This window comes from Gobius niger (assembly GCF_951799975.1).
Source record: "Gobius niger genome assembly, chromosome: 5".
NCBI lineage: Eukaryota > Metazoa > Chordata > Actinopteri > Gobiiformes > Gobiidae > Gobius > Gobius niger.
The window spans coordinates 37571543-37593370 of record NC_136856.1 but is presented as its reverse complement, the minus strand read 5'-3'; the positions used below and the strand labels follow the sequence as shown (position 1 = coordinate 37593370).

Sequence of the window (21828 nt, the reverse complement as noted above, 5' to 3'; positions counted from 1 at the left end):
TTCTATCATTACATGTTTGAATCAACAAGCCACAGGTGTGTTTAGTTCTTCCAGGGCCACGTTTTTCAGTTATGAATGAATCAAGTCCACCTGCAGGGTCAAAATCTCCAATCATCTGGACCTCGCTCGAACAAAACACTTTTCTGGCTCAGGCCGTTCTGGCTGAAGTTCCCACACAGCTCGTCTCCTACTTTAAGATGAGAGGCCTGGAGCCGCAGAAGCCACCGAGCCCCAAGTGAAACTCCCATCAGCCCCTGCAGTGGCGTTGGGTCCAACACGGCGCCCGACGCAGACGACAACAGCTGCACGTGAAGAACTACCACTCCCTCCTCTCCTCCAGCTCTGGCTGTTCCACTTTCACATTCAGTTTCCCACAGACCTCCCAGTTATGAACGTCAGAAATAACGGTGGATCCAGTCCCAGAGACGACCAGTTCAAAAACCTAATTATTCTCATCTAATACTCTTAATTATCTTTATTATTTTAGTCAGTCATGTTTCTGTGACTGAAACGAGGCTCAAACTAAAGTCAAAGTTGTTACTGTGAGTTAAACCTGCACATATGTGGGTCAACTCCTAAAGACTAAAGAAAAAGTCAAAAAGGGACTAAAAACATGGACTTTCACTGCACAAAGAAGAACTCTGGGCCTTGATTAGATATTAATGAAATCTGAATCATACAAATATAAAGTAAACAACAGAAACACTGAAACACCTCTGTCTGTGGGAAAAATGCCAATCATTCCTTTGACTTCACCTTTTCATATCGACCAATCACAGAGCAGCTGAAGTCTGGCGGCCAATCAGACGCCAGGACAGCGTTAGCACTTCTGTTAGCTTTAGCGCTCGCCACTAACTGCACTTTCCACCTGACAGCTTTAACACAAGACGCCTTTAACTCTATGCCACATTAAACCACTGCTGCCTTAGCGTTAGCCTTAGCATTAGCATTAGCTTTACTAGCTTTAGCAAAGGGACCTTTTTTATTGTGTTTGTGCCTTTATAACAGTACCATGTTAACGCCACATTTAAACATTGTACTTGTTTTGTATCATGAACCACCTGATGCTGGATTATTAGAAGAGGTCGACCGATATATCGAGCCGATATTTGGGCATTTTACAATATCGATTTTGGCCGATCACTTTATCACTAGGGCTGGGTTTCATTAATCGATTCCTTTGTATAGCCTGATATCGATTCAAAAAACCCTAAACCGATCCAAGGGCCGTGTGTGACGCATGAACTATGTTTATTTCAATCGACAAGAACTTTGGAACTAAATGAGACAGAAACTTCTTCCACCGTTCAGTTTGAGCTCGTCCCTCTAGCCTCCAGGACCAAAGTTATAGCTTGGCAACAAACAAGTAAAGATAAAAAACGGCTTTTGCACATGTTTCCTTGTCCTGCAAATCTTCCAAACAAAGGTTTAGTCTGGACAGCTTCAGTGTTAGTGTCACAGTGGCAGCCATGTTGTTTACTTTACGCACATGCAACAAAGCTGCTTTTTAGCAAAGAGGTTTAACACTTGATGGGACATTATCTACGAGAAGCAAGAAAACAAAACTAAGACCAGGACTTTTAATACATGTTTTTCCCATGTGACGTCATGTTCAACAAAAGCACATGATTAATGTTACTGCACTGGGTTCATATTTTTACTCATTTACCAAGTTAGTTTCTATTTGCAGCATTAGTTCTTCTGAGAATGTCTTCCGTATCCAAGTCAAATCGGATCTGTGTGATGTCCTTAACTGAATTCAAAATCAATCAAATTGAATCGTGAATCCAATCGGGCCGTTGTGAAGAGAATCAAATGGATCCCAGCCCTAATTATCACCCAGAGAAAGACTCTGTGGGTCAGTATGTGCAGATGCTGAAGCCCCTGTATCTGTATCGGAAGCAGAAAACCTGATCGGTGCATCTCTAGTATCGACTGTAGAAGAATGTTTTTAATAAATCAGCCCTATGCCTCTAATACAGCGCCCCCTGCTGTCACAGTTTACACTTTAGAAGCTTCATACAAAATCTGCCAAAAATGTCCACGGCGTCTTTAGAGAAACTGATATCGGTCGACCTAATTATTCTGGATTCTTGCTGTTTTTGCTGCTTCTAAACTTTTGCCAAAAGCCGCACTCGGGACCGAGGAGTTTGATGTGAGTCCAAGACGTTGCACTTTGTTTATTTTTATATTTGAGCTGTTTCTAAAGCAGGAAATAAATAAAACTGAAATGAAACTGAAGCCTGTCGTGTCATATTTATGCAAAGTAATGTCTTTTTATTCATGTGTTTATACAGTTGCCTTTACAGTTTCACCAGTGTTTCTGCTCGGTTTATTCCCCTCGTCGTCAGCAGTGTTGCCACATATTACTCAAAGTAATCAGACTACTGATTACCCCTTTAAAAAGTAACTTAGTTATATTACTTGTTGTTACTTTATTGTAACGAGTTTATTTAGTGTTGTATTTTTACTATAGTGACATCTACTGTAGTTTGGGTGTCTGACCACTAGGAGGCACTACATTACTGCTATTGATCAGTCTGAGTCACTTTAATGCTGCTGTTCACCTGTGGATAAAGACATTTCTCACAAAGACTCCCGCTGTGTGACCTTAGATCATGGCACTGACAGTAACCGCCTCCTCCTCCTCAGCTGTTTGCTTCAAAATTCATCTCTTTCTTCTGGAATTTAGCAAAAAGAAATAATTTTAAAAATCCCACTTGACTTAAAAAAAAATAAGTAAAAGTTCATTCTGGTTTCATGTCAGACAGTGAGAACAAATGCGAATGTGTCTTTTATAAAGTGTGTGTAAACTTATGGTGCTGTACCTTGTTAAATGAAACTTTTTTTTCTTTTAATTCACTTCTTTATTGTTTCAGTACCGGTAAATACATTCATAATGATTCATTATCCACTGATCACTGGTTGACAAGAATCTTATGCATAGCCACAACAAAGTATAAACCAACATAGCAGAGATACTTGAATAGAATATTAAGTTTAAGTATGAGAGACAATAAAAAACTTTGTATTAACTACTGAGACTATGACAGAAGGTACGAGCCGATAGGAGGAAGAAGAAGAGCAACTCCACAGCCTTCAAAGTTACAAAAGTTGTTAATGTTACTTATAACAATGTACATGAACTGCATAAGCCTGACTATCAGTTTGGGGCATAGATACAATAACAAATTAAACGAAAGGCACACTATGGAAAAGAAAGTTCTACACTTAAAAAACAAATTACAGTAACATTTTTTTTTTTAAAGTTCAGAAGACAGATCTGAACAACAAAAATAGGAGTAAATGCCAAACTTAATCAAAGGATGCAATGTTATGAAAAAAATATGAATCCAATAAACTAACGGGATGATCATTTGTTGTGTTTTGACGTCCAATGGTAATAGTGGAGCCGTAGAATACCTTAAAGGAGACCATCTACTACAAAATAGCTCATTGCCATGGAAATATATTTCTGTTGGGGATGCTTTTGCTACTTGTAATTTTTCACCAGAGGGCACTGTAGCACCAATAGCACCGGCAATTGGGCCCAGCCTTAAAGGGACCAGACAAAATGTTCAAATTATGTATTTTCTCCCCCCTACTTGTTCTGGCAATGTCCCAATGTGTAGAATTAGTGGGACGTATTTCCAGTGGATTTAATAAGAAAAGGAGACGGACCTCAGCCCCGAGATAAAGATAACCTCAACCCCTAAATAAATCATGCTTAACTGTGATTGATTAATTACAAAGGCTATAATTAGCACTACACGGTGAAACATTTTATTCGAGTCCCACCATGAGTCTAGATACATACAATACACTGATGCAGATCAAGGCAAGGCAAGTTTACTTATACCGCGCATTTCGTACGCAAGGCAACTCAATGCGCCTTCAGGTTTATATAGCATTAAAAATGCAGTTTCTCTCCGTTGCTCTTCAGTCCATCCATTTCTTCCACTTTTAGTGACTGTACTGCAACGGATAAAAGAACAGGTTTAGAGACAAGTGAAAAAGAAAATGAATGTCCTCTATGGGGCAAAACGGGGGTGGAGTTAGAAGCGACCAATCTTAATACGGTTGCGTTCACATGATTCAAATATAGTTACACAAAACTAAACATGTCGATTTTCTAAGTGGATAAAAAGAGGTACTATATTGTAATGCGTAATGACACCTTAGGAGCACTTTGATGTCTACGCAGTAATATCTTCACTTTAACTACTCACGTAACCGTATTTAAATAGGGGAAACGTGGAAGAGCTTGGTCGCTTCTAACTTCACCCCCGTTTGGCCCCATAGAGGAGAGAAGGAGAGGCTAAATACTAACAACATCTTTGGTCGTTTTGCGTGACTGAGCGCACGCAAAACGACCAGACATCACCTCGCCTAAGCTCAGGTAAGAACATATCTTAGTATGGAAAAACGGTGGCCTGTTCCTTTAATCTGAGGCGTCTCAACTTCTATGTAACACTGTAAACACTGCAAATACTTTGAAACTAGAAACAGTGGCTGTTACTCAGTAGGGAGATCAGGTCCTGGTATCAAACATCAGAGCTGATCTTGAAAAATACCGTATCAGTGATCGATTTTAAATACTGAACTGAACTGTCAGCTTTGTCATGGTGTCTTTACTTTCCATCATGGTGGCCTCTACAACTCTCCACGATCATTTGTTTTGTAGGTTTTCTGGTCCGCAGTGAAACAGTTGGTCCTGGAGCGTCCTGGAGACCTCTGTGATGGAAAGTAAAGGCGCCATGCTGACCACTCATACAGCCGCTGGATCACTACATGGTAAAATACGCACAAATGCATATATAATATATACTTTTTCCACATAAAAAGTTGATTAATGCAACTTAAACTTAAAAAACAAATTAAAACAAAACTATTTAAAATAACAAAATAATATTATCCTCTGCTGGAGTGAACACATGTCTGTATTTTAGTTATGAAAGGCTGTTAAAGAATAACGGATATAATTGTAATGATTGTTAAGTTACATTCATATAAACTCACTACATAAAAAGAACTTTTCATTACAGTCATGTAGCCGAAGATATTTAGTGCAGAAAAGTCCAGTGATTTGTTGATAGCTATATTTGGTAATGGATCTGCAACATTTTGTTTGGAAGAAAAGACAAAGACTTTTTCCCTCACAGCTGCCACTTTAAGAAAAGTCTCTTGGCATCGGATATCGGCAGATACTCAAACCCCCAGTATCGGTATCGGAAGCAAAAAACTGGATCAGTGCATCTCTATTTTCTAGCCCATGATCCCAGTTAATTTCACATTTATTGCTTATTTCCTACAATGCTTTAGTAAACACTTACACTTACTTCAGCGAGTGAACAGAATTTCCCCTCCTTTGCCAACTTTTGCCAGTAATTCCGCCTTCTTCCTCTCTTCTTCAAGATACTCCACTCGTTTTTGCCATCCAGGGTCATGCTTGTTCCTCTCTGTCTCGATGAGCATGTCGATGTACTCTGGAGCTGAGAGGGGGTTTGGCTTCAGGGCGATCGCATTCAGTCGATTTATGAAGCCCATGGCCTCACGCACCATCGCGCTGACTTTGTCCTTAAACCACTGGTAGTCTTTCTTCAGTTTTGACACTAAATTCTCAGTTGTTTTCTTCTCTTCGGCCCCTTTAAGATAGTTCTTCTTTAACTCGTCAACTGTCTTCTGCTCCGTGACTTCTTTGTACTCAAATCTGTATTTCTGGTTGTAGTGTTTACTCCAGTGACATTTGTCTTTGCACTTTCTGCAGTTTCCATCTGGACCTATTGCCCAGCACCCTGCTTTAGCCGCATCGTCTGCTATGAGGCACGGATAATGGCAGGTGTAATGACAGACCTGGCAGTTGGTGATGTAGTTCCCCGTTCCAGAAATGTCCTCCTGAAAAGGCTTGGTGACCTTGAGAGTGATCACAAAGTCCTTATTTCTCTCAATCTCTGCCTCGTGCTTCTTGATCTGATCTTCTGTCTGCTCTATCTCATCAAGCTTGGCCAATCCTTCCTTTACTTTCCTTTCTAAATCATCCACAGATTCCTCGAGCCGCTTTCTTTCTTGGAGCACCTCTTTTGTCAAAGTCAGACTCTTGGGCTCGATCTTTTCTAAAGCGTCAAAGAAACTCCTCATACTTGCTTTGCCCATGTTCCAGAACATCTCATTAAAGCCCCCAGAGGTTTGGTTTTCAGCAAACACTGCCGAGTTGTTGAACTTATAATGAGCCGGCAGGCCATCTTTGGTTTTGGGACATGGGACCTCTGCCTTTGTTATCGCTTCTAGAACGGGAGGAATCTCACCATCTGCGAAAGTCACCAGAATCCTGATGTTCTCTGCCACATCGCTACCAAAAATGGAGAGAACCGAGTCAAACACATAGCGCTGTGTTGCGCTCAGACGAGCGAGAGCAGACTGGACCACAAAGCAGACGGCGTGGATGTCATTGACCCCAAAGTTATTGGAGAAGAGGTTCCGGATTTGCTCGGTGATCTCTTGGTCTCTCTTGATGCCTCTGGTGTCCCCAAAGCCTGGCGTGTCGATGATGGTGAGAGAGTAGTCGATCGTGAATCCATCATCAAAGTTGACTTTGTACACGGTCACCTCAGACGTCTGACTCTCTGCCTGAGATTTGGCTTTCTCAACCACCAGTTTAAACCGGTATGGGTCGGTCCACTGGACGCCCAGGATGTAGTTGATCATCCCATTGATGAGAGTGGACTTTCCCGCGCCGGTGGCTCCCATCACCATGATGGTACGGTTCTTCTTGACTGAGTCTTTCCCGTAGATTAACCTGGCACAGCCTTTGATATCCAGCTTGTCTTTCTTCAGTGGCACCTTTAAGATCTCCAGAGATCCTTTGGTTTCTATTACTTTGCACTTTTTCTGGAGCTCTTCCGCGAGGCGCCTGGGCCCCTCCGGTTCAGGGCAAGTTTTAGACTTGACTTCGGCAAGAGGTCCCAGCCCCACATCAGTGACAGCGCTCACTCTGAAGCTGTACTCTGTGTCTGGAGTCAGTCCAGTTACTACGACCGTCCCGGCCTTAGCATCAGTCTGCTGCTTCCACTGTCCTCCACTCTCACAGTACTCCAGCCTGTAGCCAGTGACTGCCTGTGCTCCACGTCTGGGGGCGTAGAAACTCAGGATCACGCTGTTGTGTGTAACTTCTGCCACCTTCACTTCCTCTGGCTTTGTTGGGGGTTCAAAGTTGTCCGTGGTTTCACATCCATCTTCGTAATGGCAGATGGTTGAACCTTCATAGGTTTCATCTTTAAAACCAACAATGAAGAACTTCACCTCCTCATTGTCCTGGTTGGCTTCGGCGAAATCCCCAAACAGCCTAGCTCTCTGTGCGACTGCCTCTCGGATGGATTTGGAACTGTACCACTGCTCTTTCTCGATGTCCTTGGCTCGTGGACTCGGCTCACTTGATTCGCCGCCTTTTAGATACTTGTCTAAAGCAGCGAAATATGGCTCTTCATTTTCCAGAGAGGTGAAGACAAAACAAACGGCATTCTTGATGTCACATGACCTTTCATCCAGTTCTGTTTGTGAAGAGATGATTTCAGCTTTTTTCATCATATTTGTGAACGTTTTGATAAAGTTGGCCTCTTTGACTTTACAGCTGAGCCACTGGTTCAGACAGTCGTTACTGAATGGAGATGCAGCTCGTTTCTTCAGTATCTCTGCAAGTTCTGCCTCCTCCTCTCCTCCTCCACGGATCGACGGAAGCTTTCTGGCCAATATTCTTTGGAATCCCAGCTTGAACTCGGAGCAGAATTGCATAAATGTTGTGATCTTTGTGGCGATTTGGGGAAACTGACGCACAATAGTGCTTTTCATCACATCGTGACATCTCATTTGTAGGTCTCCAAAAAGTTCCAGAGTTCTCTCCACCTCAAACACGAGGCCTACACTGATCTGTCTCACCAGTTTAGCGGCCGCAGAGTCCAGAGACGTGAGCGGCAGCAGCCACACTTTCACTGGGACGGCCTTCTCTCCGTTGGGGCCCAGGAGTGAGGGCAGGTCTTTATAAACTTTCACTGCATCTTCAAACGTCACCGGGCTCTGGCTCAGATTGAAATCTCCATGAAATTTACAGGAGAATTTGTTGACTTTTTCTTTATCCTTATCTTCCATTTTCAGATCTCCTTTTCCCTCGATGGATATAGTGGGAATCTTATTGATCACTGCATGGATGTTTCCCTGAATGTCCAGGAGGTTTTCAGTATCAGACACTTGTTGGTCAAAGACGAAGAAGGCCTGAGCTCCGTAGAGGACGGCCGTCACCACGTGTGTGGCTAAGCCTTTCTCAAAGACGTACGGATGCTTGATGTTTCCTCTCCCGAGTTGATTCATTGTAAGTTCTTTGAACTTGGTAGTGGTTTTGTACTGCAGAGTGACCCTGGCCTGGTTTTTCGAAGTCTTCTCATCATTCAGGTATTTTGCCGAGCCATCGACAGAGATGAGTCCACTACAGAAACTAGCTTTAAGAGAAGCTTCCACTCCCAGTGACGAGAACTTATTAGAGATGGATTCAGATGCAACAATCTCAAATTCACTGTTGGGTTTAGGCCTCTCTGTCATGTCCTTCTCCAGCGCCTCATAATCCCAAAGCGTTAACCCTGAAAGAGAAAGGATCATAAATATTAACATTAGTCCCAACAGTCACATTTTTAAAATTTGCATATAAACTTGATGATGGTAAATTTACAAATCTATTGACTATTCCCCTCCTCAAACCGTCGCCTTAACATGGTGAGGGGGTTTGATCCTGGGAGCTCTGTTGTCGGGGGCTTCGTTCTCCTGTAGGGGCTTCCCAGAGACCGAGGTCAGACAAAGAGCGGTTCATTATGAGAGACAACAGGCCCGGTTAGAATCGTGAGGCCGTCCTTCACCAACCACCTGCAGGAGGCGCTATAGTGGGCTGCCCCCACGACCCGACAACGAACAAGTGAAAGAAGATGGATGGTTTTGACTATTATCCATAACTATTGGACAAATGTAGCCACAAAGCGGCGATTATTGGTCCTCCAACTGCCCTGCCCAAAGCAAGGGGGCGCTGTCACGCCTTTTGTCGCCCTCAATCTTGGATTACACTATTACTGATTCCACAGTCAACTATTGGTTTTAATGTTCTTTATAACATGTTTTTCCGGATTTTCTGCGCGTTTCACAGCCTTCATAGTTTCAGCGATTACTGCAAGTTATACTTCAAAAAGGGAGAATCCTGCTATAACTTTTGGGAATTCTGCAATTTCGTTTTTTCTGTAATTGGCCGGTATTCCCCTAATTTTTCCCATTTACTTACAATGGGGCTTCTGCAAATTTACAGTTTCAATGCAATTTGTGCATGATCAGAAAAAATCAGCAGTTTTCCAGCTTTTTTCTACTGGATTGGGAATTCTGCCCATTCATTTTAATAGGACTCCAGGTACATTCAGGTCTTTCAGCCATTTCTGCAGCTTCTGCAATTTCAGCAGTTTCAGACTTCAGCAGTTTCAAGGATTCCATCATTTTCAAGGACTACAGCCATTTCAAGGACTTTATAATTTTCAAGGACTTCACCAGGTTCAAGGACTTCAACAGTTTCAAAGATTTCAGCCTTTTCAAGGTTATCAACAATTTCAAGGATTTCCAGGTTCAAGGACTTCAAGGATTTCAGCCTTTTCAAGGACTTCAAGGATTTCAGCCTTTTCAAGGACTTCAAGGATTTCAGCCTTTTCAAGGACTTCAAGGATTTCAGCCTTTTCAAGGACTTCAGCAGTTTCAGTGCCGTAGAAAATCCTGTCTTTTATGCGCTTACCATCACACAATTTCTTCAGCTATACTGTTATATTGTCAGTTAACCTTCATAGTATTTGTATAGAAATGAAGTGCCATCGCTGTTTTACAATTGTATTTTAGCCCAGTTTAAAGGACATCATCAGTTTCAAGGATTGCAACAGTTTGCATGTTCTCCCCGTGTCTTTGAGAGTGTGCATGGGGGACGATGGATGATTAGCCCAAGGCTACAATCCGGTGTGGCTTGTTCATTAACATGCACTGTCCCTGCCAAATAAACCAATAAACTAAATTAAACTCAAGGATTTCAGCCGTTTCAAGGACTTTCACGCTCACATGCCCTCTCTGAACCTGACAAAATGCAAAGTGTTTTTTGACCATTTCTCTGCGCCCAGTTTTAATTGACCTTATACATTTCAGTTTGTTAATCTATATGAACCTTACTGAGGTCATCGCTACGGCAACACTGTGTAAAATATGGCATGGGTGAGATTGACTTTTTTGACATCAGAAACACTGCTGTCTCTGCAACCGGCCCTGGACAACGCCAAAGAAAAATGGATCATTTTCAGGGAGTGCAGGGACAGGTTCTTACCGGGCACCAGTTTGTCCGCTCTGCAGTCGTACAACATCCCCAGTTTAAAGGGACGGCCGAGAGCCGGCATCTCCAAGGTTTCACTCCCCACACCTTCCATCTGCACAAACAGAAACATTATGCTGGTACATTTGTCTGTTGTCTCAATAATATTTATGAACAATTTTATCATTAAATTACGTGTGAATGTGGGGCATGAGTGGGTGAGAGGCCAATGGCACAATTTAGCAGCCTACCCAGGGCAGCTGTGGCTACAATCGTCATCTGTAGCAGAAATATAGTTTTTCATCACTATCCTCTTACCATTGAACCAAACTGTGTTTTGGTTGGCAAAGGGCAAAGTCTCAAAAACAGGAGGAACTTCCTGTTAGTCCCATCAGCCGCTTGGACCAACCACCGACCAATCACTCTCACATGCTCCACCTTCACACACAGGGGAGGGGGGAGGGCCTTGCCAAAGGACACAGTGGCAGGGATTAGAACCGGCAACCTTTCGGGTCATAAAACGACCCGCTTTACTGTCTGGGCCACCGTCATGGTACGATGCAAATGACCATAGACTGTATATATAAATGAACAGCTTCTCCTCACTCCTCCCTGTTTACCATAATGACCACGCTCATGGGGGAAGTCATGGCAGGTTTACAGACTCCTCCTCCCCAACTCTGACGAAGCATGTTCCTAAAAAGGGCATAAGGGCGGGATCTTCACCGTAGACTCGGCCCTTGCGTGACGTGTAGCTCGCGCTGCTCCAACGCTAACAGTCTGACGAGATTTTGAAAATTCTTTGTACGAAAACCAGCCTGGTTTCTTTAATTGTGACTAACCCAGCGTTATCTCAGAAAGTTCCAATATATTGGGACCAGGCTTTAAAATAGTTTTTAACGTGTCTAAAGTCCAATGCTTTTCAATGGGGACCAGCGGCGATATGGAGGTACTACAGCAATGGTGCAGAGCAATGGTGGACTCTGGTGTTGTGGCCAAAAAGCAGAGCAGCCAGCGGTCATTGGCTGCGACAAGTGAAAACAGACTGATAAAAACACATCATCTGTCGCTGTGACTAAACACCTCTCGCCGCGAGGCCTTCAGTCTGAAAGAGGCCTCATTTTACTTAACCACGAGGGAGAGGAGTGACCATGTAACACGTGCACGTACGTACGTGCGTGTTGGCGCATTGACAGGTTGATAAGCGATGCCTGATCGTTGTTACTTGGCTGATTGAACTTTGGAGTAAATGCAGTTGGAACAATGGCAGACTCGGGCCGTCCTACAAGGCACTCGATGTGTGAAAGACGTCCACCACCTCCCAAAGGAAACACATTCAGTGAGAAACACATTTACAGACACTTCATAAAAAGAGACATTTGCATTTTTGTCTTACAGTCTGACATGAAACCAGAATGAACTTCTATTTTTCTTAGGTCAATTAGAACTTTAAAATAATTTATTTTAGTCAAATGCCAGAAGAATGAGAGAGAATGTTCTACACATTTTTTTTTAAATGACTTTTTACAAAACCAAAAGTTTACATACACTAAGATACCTTTGAACAATTTGGGGAAGCCCAGATGACGATGTCATGACCTTGGAAGCACAAGTCTGGTTCATCCTTGGCTGCAATTTCAAGACACTTTGGTTCAAACAATTATACACAAGTATTAAAGATGATTGATGGAAGTAAGTATGAAGTATTAGATGGAAATGGAAAAGAACGCGGGTTCTGTGTCCCAGAGATGAACGTGCTGTGTCTGAAATGTGAATAAGAACAAATGTAAAAGACCTGGTGAAGATGCTGAACCTGGTCAGAGTTTGTCATTATCCAGAGTGAAACAAGTCCTGTACTGACATGGGCTGAGAGGGAACTCTGCCAGGAAGAAGCTCTGACTCCAAAAGAAACATCAAAAAACAGCTTGACTTCATTATTTGGAGACATATCCTGTGGTCTGACGGAAAAAAAGAATAATTTTTTGGTCCATAATGACCATCGTCACGTTTGGAGGAAAAAGCCTGAGAACATCATCCCAACTGTGAAATCCGGGGGGCAGCATCATGCTGTGGGGTTGTTTTGCTGTGGGAGGGACTGGTGCACTTCACAAAACAGACGACATCATGAAGAAAGAACACTATGTGGACATATTGGAGCAACATCTCAAGACATCAGCCAGGAAGTTAAAGCTTGGGGCACATGGGTTTTCCAAACGGACAGTTCCCCAAGCCTATGGCCAATGCTGGTTACAAAGTGGCTTAGGGAAAACAAAGTCCATGTTTTGAAGTGGTCATTACAAAGTCCTGATCTCAGTCCAGTTGAAAATGTATGGGCAGAGCTGAAAAGGCAAGTGCACAAGGAGGCTACAAAAGTGTCTCAGTTACACCAGTTCTGCTTGGACGAATGAACCAAAACTCATCCAACTATTGTGAGAAGCTTGTGGAAGGAAATCCAAAACAAAGGCAAAGCTACCAAATATGAATGAAATGTATGTAAACGTTTGGTTTTGTCAAAAAGAGTAGAAAATTCTATCTCATTCTTCTTGATTTTGACAAATATATACAGTGGGGAAAAAAAGTATTTGGCCAAAATCCAATAGAATGTCTATGTGAAACTGACCAAATACTTTTTTTCCCCACTGTATATATTTTACATTTTAAAGGTATACAGGAGGATTTTCACGAATTTTAGTAAAGAATCGCCTTCTCAACTTTTAAAAAAAAATGCGCATGCGCAACGCTCTACCTGCCTCCGAGGAGGAAGAATCTCCCAAAAACACTCTGGTCTTGTTTCTCTCTTCTGAAGCCTTTCTCTTCGTCTCATACACTTCGAAGACACTTTTTCTCTTGCGACCCTCTGCCATTTTCAAACGACTCGGTGCGTTCTGCGAGCAGCAATGAATGGCTAACAGGGTGGGAGGAGCAAGATGGCGGAGTGAACAATCGCAAGTGTAGCAGGGCCGAAAGAAAAAGATAAGATAAGATAATCCTTTTTTTATTGATCTCACAAAGGAGAAATTCACTTGTTACAGTCGGCGTTCAAGAAGATCACTCAGAGTTAATAAAGTGCAGCTGGTACAGAGATTATTGCACAAGTTATTGCAAAAGTTATTTTGACATCCGAAACAGTCAATTTTGAAGAACAGTCGCCCCAAAAGCCACGGTGAGGTTGATAACACTCTTAAGAGACTATTGTGAGACATTTTCTTGGAGAAAGGAGCGCTAAAGTGATACACTCGGAAAAAAAAACACCCAGGATCAAGCTAGCCTAAATGAACATGACTACAGCGTGGACGGAATACGTGAGGCATGTTTTGACGATTATGTTGAAGAAGAGATGCGGATGGCAAAACCTCTGAACGACCACACTCCGTTACAGAGTCCAAATCCAAAGAAACTGAAGAGGAGAGATGACTCAGGAGGAGTGAGCATGGAAAGATTTGAGGAAAGACTGGATGGGCTCGAAAGAAAGTTTGAAAACTTTGAGCAGCGCATTCAGAAAAAACGAAAAAGAGGTGACAGAAAATAAAAATGAAATAATTCAAATCAAAGCGCAAGTGAATAGGCTGGCAAAAGAGAACAAGGAGCTGAAGGAAAGACGCCGGGAAATCGAGCGCTACGGAAGACGGTGGAATCTTAAATTGATTGGACTGTGCCGGAGAAGGAAGACGAAGATGCAAGAGAAACGGTGATCGGTGTTCTCACAAGAGCGATTCCGATGTCAGTGGAAAAAATTCGAGACAAGGTTGATACTGTCCATCGTCTGGGCAAGAAGGATGATCCCGCCTTCAACATGAGACCGCGAGCGATCATCATGCAGTTTGGCATGCGGACGACGAGGGACGAGATCTGGAGGAGATCGAGGGAGGCCAGAGTCTGCAAGGAGCTGCACATCCAATTCAGACAGGACTGGTCAAAAGAAGATCGTGAAGCCCGGGCAAAGCTGTATCCGACGGTGCAGGAGGCCAGACGCAACGGGAAGAAAGCTTACTTGAAGGAAGGGTATGCTATTATAGACGGTAAAAGAGTAGAGGCACCTTACACAGGTTAAGTAATGTCATGTATCTGTTCATTTCCTTGATGCAGTTATTTTGATTAAGGGGACTGTTACTGTTAATGTCAAAGTTGCAATCCAGGACAGATTGTTCATTCCTGCCCAAAATCCTATTTCGTAAGCGCATTTAAGAGCGTGTATTTTGTTTCATGTCTATTGTTTTCAGTTCTTTAAATGTTCGAGGTTTAAAAAATAACATTGAGCGTAAGGCCATTTTTTTTATTTTGTAAGCAAGTCAAAGCCAACCTCATTTTGTTACAAGAGACACATTCAAACAAGGACGATGAAAAATTCTGGAAGCAACAATGGGGAGACAATATTTTGTATTCGCATCGAACTTGATGGATGATTTTATTTTTTAGGTTTACAGGGAAAATTATTGATTTTAAAAGCGATGAAGCGGGTAACTGGCTAATGGTTGTGGTGGAGATATTTGATTTTAAAATGATTTTGATTAATGTTTACGGGTACAACAACAGGTCTCTCAATTGAAATATGATGGCAAAATTAACCCAAGCTATAGGGAATGGAGTGCAATTTATGGCACGGATAACATAATAACAGGAGGTGATTTTAACATAGCACCTAATTCCTGGCTCGACAGAAAACCTCCCAAGGGCTTACAACCAGAATATAATGGCATGTTTAACAATTTTTGTTTATCCAATAACTTGGTAGATTATTGGAGAGTGACAAACCCTAACACAATGCAATTTACATGGATAAGCCCAGCAGATTCTAATCTATGCTCAAGGTTAGATTATTGGCTTTTGTCTCCAAATATTACTAATCTTTCTCCAAAATGTGATATTCAATCATCTCCTCTCACGACTCATCATTGTCTTATTGGCCTGTCACTCTCAATAATCAAACAAAAACAGAAATCATACAGTATCTGGACATTTAACAATCCTTTATTGCTGAATGAAGAATTCTGTAGACAGATTAGAACAATATGTCTAGAAACCCATGACATGGATTTGGCAGATATAAGTAAATGGGAGTGGTTTAAATTTCGAGTAAAGCAACAAGCCATTGAAACTGGCAAGAAAATAGCCAACAATCGTAAGTTTAAACAAAAGGAAATAGTCGAAAAGATACGTTTATTATGTGGTAAACCTAATACAACGGTAGAAGAGATAGAAGGGTTACACATGCTCCAGAAACGATTAGATGATATTTACCTGGAGAAGGCAAAAGGAGCCTTTGTAAGATCAAAAGCTAAGTGGATTGAGCAGGGGGGAAAAAACTCATCATATTTTTACAGCCTTGAAAAACGGAGACAGACTTAAAAAATGTATAACAAAATTGAACCAAAATGGAAATATAATTCAGGATACAAATCAAATAACAGAAGAAGTATGTCAATTCTACAGCAATCTATACAAGAAAAAGTTTCAGAGTGACAGTTGTGATGCTTTTATGAAAAATATAGACAAAAATGTCAAAATACTTTCAGATGAAGATAAATTACTACTAGAAAGAGATGTAACTTTAATAGAAATTGAAACAGCTTTAAGACAAATGAAAAACGGTAAATCCCCAGGCATTGACGGTTTATCGATAGAATTTTTCAAGACTTTTGAACAGATATAAAGAATTTATTATTTAACGCTTATCTCGATTGCATAAACAATAGTCAATTATCCCCAACAATGAAAACTGGTCTGATAACCTTGTTGCCCAAACCCAATAAAGACTTATTACCATTAGATAATTGGAGACCTACAACTCTACTTTGTAATGATTATAAATTACTGGCTTTGGTATATGCTAACAGAGTAAAAAATGTCTTGATTAAGTTAATAGACAAATTTCAGTCAGCCTTTATTAAAGGTAGACATATTCATAACAATGTGAGACTAATTATGGACATCTTAGATTATCAGAGCCTTATTAACACAGAAAGCCTAATACTGTTTATTGATTTTTTTAAGGCATTTGACTCTGTCGAACATGACTTTTTATTGAAATCACTACAACTTTTTGGGTTTGGCAACAACTTTTGTAAGGTAATTAGAATGTTTTTGACCAAATATACAGTTATATTTCACTTCAATCAGGCATCACTCCAAGAATCAATGTCTCTTGTGGAATAAGACAAGGGTGCCCAATTTCATCTAAATTATTCATTCTTTGTACGCAGCTTTTGGCCTATTTTGTAGTAAATAATAAAGACCTTAAAGGAATAAAAGTTTGTGACATAGAATTGAAAATAAGCCAATTTGCTGACGATACAGTGATATTTCTAAAAGACAAATCAATTCTTCAGAAGGCTTTAAATGTAATTTCTGTTTTTTCCAGGGCATCATTTGCCTTAATCTAAAAAAATGTGAAATATTACCGTTGTATAATTGCACTGAGATTTTGGAGATGATTCCAGTAAAAAATTATGTGAAATACTTGGGCATTCATCTATCTAAAAACTTGGAAATAAGAGAGTCCGAAAATATCAAAGGGAGATTTGAAGAAATAAAAAGAAACCTAAATCACTGGTTGACAAGAGACTTAACCTCTTGTCAAAATCAGAAGGGATTTCTAAATTGATTTATCCAAGTTACTCTCTTTATATTAGTCCACAAAACATAAGAAAAGCAAATACTATAATTTACCAATTCATATGGCGCAATAAAACGTATTACTAAAAAAATCACAACTTGTAAGTAAGGGATAATGTATAGAACGCTGGTCATTATCGGGAAAATAAGCACCGACAGGGCGAACCGGACCCCGACGCGAAGCGGAGGGGTCCGGTTCGTATAATAAAGGATTATATTAGATGAACAAGGATTTTTTTTTAGATTTAAGGATTTTAAAACAAAATTCAATGTACAAAGTTCAATAGGAGAGTTTAATAAGGTGTGTAAAGCAATACCAATAGCCTTATTAAATATGATACAAAACTATTTACATTATTCTAAAAGTCAAATAAATTTGCCTAAATTGCAAATAAACCAGACTCCTTTAAATAGCAAAAAGTGTAACAATAATTTTATTAGTAAAATATTCAAATGCAAACTATTTCATGATTTTGAGCAAAATGCAAAAATAAGGCACTATGACGACAAAACAACAAATAAATACATCAAATTCATGAAATGGCAAAAAACTCCTCCTAAAACCAAAGAAATGCAATTCAAAATGATAAATGGATGTTATCCAGCAGCTGCAATGCTGAAAAAGAGGTTTGGTTTTGAGGTGGAGCCATGTGTGTTCTGCTCCCAGGAAGATGAAACTATTGAACATTTGTTTTTCTTTTGTCCAGTCATAAACAGTTTCTGGCAAGACGTCATGAATTGGCTGAAAACAAAAATGAAGAAAATCACACAATTAAAGTTAGAACAAATTCTTTCTGGGAATGACAACCTGCCGAAGGAACTTATACCACATACATAAAAGTAAATGGCAAAACAAGAATCCATCCCGATTGATTTTTAAAATTGAATTGAGGGAGTTCTTTGCTTCTTTGAATCATCTGAAAGACTCAAGCGATAACATTTACTCTCTATGTGAAGATGTCTCTGAATGTTTGTCGTTCTAATTTGTGGGGCTTCCATGTGACTCTGTCTTACAAGATTGAGAATAATGTATGTGTGTGAATTGCCTTGACCTGCCTAATGGTCTGAAGTGCCTTCGCTTAATTTATTTTATTTATTTTAATTATTGTTTTCTATTTTCTTATAGAAATGTTGTTTTATTTAAATTGTATATGTTCTGCACTTTTATTTCCCAACAAGAGTTTTTTGTAAATAAAAAATAAAAATAAAAAATAAAAAAAATGAATGGCTAACAGCGTAACTCACATAGGCTTGAAAGTGCGCATGCACAGAAATGAACAAGGGGCGAGCGCGCACGATGGCCTTACGTAGGCATATCACCAGAATGATTGACAATTAGGAGGACCAATCGTCTTGATGATCCACCCAGAAATAGAACATCCTCCGCTATACCTTTAATTGACTTTAATTGACAAAAAAAAAAGTGAATTCTGGTTTCATGTCAGACAGTGAGAAAACAAATGCAAATGTGTCTTGTTATGAAGTGTCTGTAAACATCTGGTTCTCACTGTATGTGCACTACCGTTCAAAAGTTTGGGGTCACCCACACAATTGTATGTGATCCATGAATTCTTGTATGTACGAGCCTTCATTTCTCAGAGCAAGAATTAAAGTCAAGTTTCAGTGCCATTTTGAGAGTATATTCAAACTCACAAACACTTCTGCTCTAGATGCTCGACTAGCTTAAAGGAAGGAGAGTTTTTAACTTCTCTGTTCAGTATAACAGTTCTCAGCTATGCTAATGTAATTGCACGAGAGTTTTCTGGCCATTAATTAGCCTTTAACACAATGTACCATGAGAAGAGTGATGGCTGCTGGAAATGCGCCTCTGTCCACCCACCTTTTAATTTACCACATGAACAATGTCCTCACTGCATTTCGGATCAATTTAATGTTATCCTCATTCAAACAAAAACAGTGCTTTTCTCCCACAAACAAGGACATTTTAAACTTTAGACCCCAACAATCCCCAGAGCTCATTTCACATCTGTATTTTCACTCTCTAAAGCTTTGCATCATTAAATTAAAATTGTGCACGCCCAAAACAAAGAGTTTACTCACCGCAGATGAGCAGGTCCTCTGGTCCTCTGGTCCTCTGGTCCTCTGGTCCTCTGCTGCAGACGGAGCTGAGACTGTACGTGATGTGATGAAGACCCGCCCTCAGACCGACAGGCACCGCTCCCTCCTCGCCCCGTCACTCCCCTCCGAGCTGGGCCAGGATGAGGGTGGACACTCAGGGGTGCCCGCCCACAGGGTCAGGGTTAAGCTGATTGGTTGATATATGTATGACGTTTCACTCTCATGACTTGCGACTATTATCCGCGTGCCCACAGTCGGTTGAACAGATTTTTAAAAGTTTTGATTTGATTTCCTTTTTGTTTGTTTTTTTTGTTTTTTTTTTTTTTTTTTTTTTTTTTTTTTTTTTTTTTTTTTTTTTTTTTTATTAAGCAATGTATAGTACAGTAGTACAGTAGTGTAAAAAACATTGAAACAATAATAATACACAACATTTTACAGTAGTTGCACATGGAAATCATCTTTAGAGATTAAAACAATGCTTTGCTGGACCAGTGCAGGATCATAAAAAAACAAACAGTAAGAAGAAAGAGAGGACAGGAAAGCAAAGGGAAAAAAAGGGAAATAAATAAATAATGATGAAAAAAATAAAATAAAAAATAAAATAAAATAAATAAATAAAAAAATTCTAACGCTAGGGGGTTTCAGTATTTAAATGAAGACATTCAAAGCTGTACAGCACTCAACAGTCTTAATTGCCTTCTGTTTTTCAGAAAATTTAATTGAGAGAATGTATTGTTTGAAGCCGTTATAAAAGGCAGAGAAACATGGCCTTTTCCCGGAAAATTTACATGAGTGAATATGATACTTTGACATCAATAATAAGAGATTAATTAAGTAAATAGAGTTACTGTTTTGTAAACTAGATTCAAACAGACCAAACAATACACTCTTCCAATGTAGAACAAAATGCTTTTCAATGTTTTCATGAATGAAGGCACAGAATTTTTGCCAAAATAATACAACACTTGGACAGTACCAGAAAAGATGCACAATGGTTTCAGGATATACTTTACAAAAGCTACAATCAATATCAATTTCTTTCTTAAATCTGTTTTTAATGTAACATTTAGAAGGATAAAACCTGTGAATAAGTTTAAAGGATACTTCTTTTACTTTGTTTGTAACTAAATATCTATTGGACAAAAGCCAGACCTTCTTCCATGGTATATCATCCACAAACACATTCCAGTGAGAAATGGCACTGGGTATTGTTGTTATTTCTCTTTGGAACATGGTTCTTATAGCACGATTGTTATTGGTAGGGTTATTAGCTAGGCAAACCCTTCCTGCAAGTGTATCTTTAGGTAATAGAAGAGATAGTTTTTGAGAGTCAATCCTGTACTGACTCTTAAATAGCATGCATACACCGGTAGGGATGGCTCCAAAAACCTTTGCATAATCACCTGGGGATACAGGGATAGTGTATTTTCTAAGAAATTCATCATATGTAAGCAATAACCCCTCCTCATTAAAAAGTTGATCAACCCAGTTGATGTTGTTTTGAAACCAGTATTCCAAAAAGAGAGATTTACGTTTGTATAAAATGTCTTTGTTGTTCCATATTAAGTAGTTGTGAGGAGAAAAATTGTGTTTGTAGATGAGAGACCATGAAAGAAAAGCCTGACGATGGAAAGCCGACATCTTCACAGGAATTTTATCAATATCGAAATTACAAGTAAGAAAAAAGTTAATGCCACCTAGTTTGGATAATAAATGGTAGGGAATAATATTCCATACTGAAGTTGGGTTTTTAAAGATTTGTTTTATCCAATTAATTTTAAATGTGTTATTTAGAGTTTGAAAATCCAAGAAGTTCAGCCCGCCACTTTCATAAGGATTCATAACAACTGCTTTTCTCATATAGTGGGTTTTACCTTTCCATACAAAGTCAAATAGAATTTTATCAATTTCCTTGAGGGTCTTGTCACTAAGATGAAGAGCTAAGGCTGCATATGTTAGACGCGAGATTCCCTCTGCCTTAGTGAGGAGGACTCTCCCTCTTAACGACAAATCCCTCAAGAGCCACTGATTCAATTTTCTCTGTGTTTTTTGTATGATTGGGTTAAAATTAGAAGTGCTTCTTTTGCTTTGGTCCTTACTGATTAAAATACCCAAATACTGTACTTCACGTTTAACTGGGATGTTAAAGATTTCAGATTTTTTGCATTCTTTAATTGCCATAATTTCACATTTTTTTAAATTCAGGCACAAACCGGACGCCACTGAAAACTCCTGAATTACATTGATGGCTACAGAAATTTGACTCTCGTTTTTCAAGAATAATGTAGTGTCATCTGCTAATTGTGTTATGAGTATTTCTTTACCTATGAGAGAGATTCCCTCTACAGCCTTGGCTCGGATGTGATATGCCAAAAGCTGTGCCACAATTAAGAAGAGGTAAGGGCTCGTTGGGCACCCTTGTCTTATACCACGAGCTATATTGAATCTTGGGGATGTGCCACCAGAGAGTTTGATGGAACTGTTGCCATTCGTGTACAGGGTTTTTATGGCAGATACAAAATAATTACCAAAACCAAATTTGCCCATCGCTTGTAAAATAAACTGATGCTCCACTGTGTCGAATGCCTTGTAGAAGTCAAGGAACAAAATAAAACCATTGTCATCCAACATTTCAGAATAATCAAGAAAATCCATAACCAGCCTAATATTATTTGTTATATGTCTTTTTGTCATAAATCCTGACTGAGTTTCTTCAATGATTGAGTTTAATACTTTCTTCAGCCTTTTAGCAACAATTGAGGCAAAAATCT

At 40.0% G+C, this 21828-nt stretch overlaps 2 protein-coding genes across 2 annotated transcripts in view; one reads left to right on the top strand and one right to left on the bottom strand.

The window, feature by feature from the left end:
- Positions 1-3926: 3926 nt before the first annotated feature.
- On the bottom strand, positions 3927-10481 carry LOC306963779 (uncharacterized protein; the record flags this gene model as incomplete). Its single annotated transcript, XM_079557473.1, has 3 exons — positions 3927-3975; positions 5340-8627; positions 10382-10481. 2 exons carry the CDS (start codon positions 10479-10481, stop codon positions 5341-5343), a joined length of 3387 nt encoding a protein of 1128 aa, XP_079413599.1. The 3' UTR covers positions 3927-3975; position 5340.
- A 3222-nt stretch (positions 10482-13703) lies between these two features.
- vipas39 (VPS33B interacting protein, apical-basolateral polarity regulator, spe-39 homolog) overlaps positions 13704-21828 on the top strand; it is a gene marked incomplete at its 5' end in the record, with an annotated part of 107176 nt that continues 99051 nt past the window's right edge. Inside the window, one exon of the mRNA XM_079556022.1 lies at positions 13704-13707. Coding sequence (XP_079412148.1) covers positions 13704-13707 — 4 coding nt within the window. The remainder of the gene's footprint in view (positions 13708-21828) is intronic.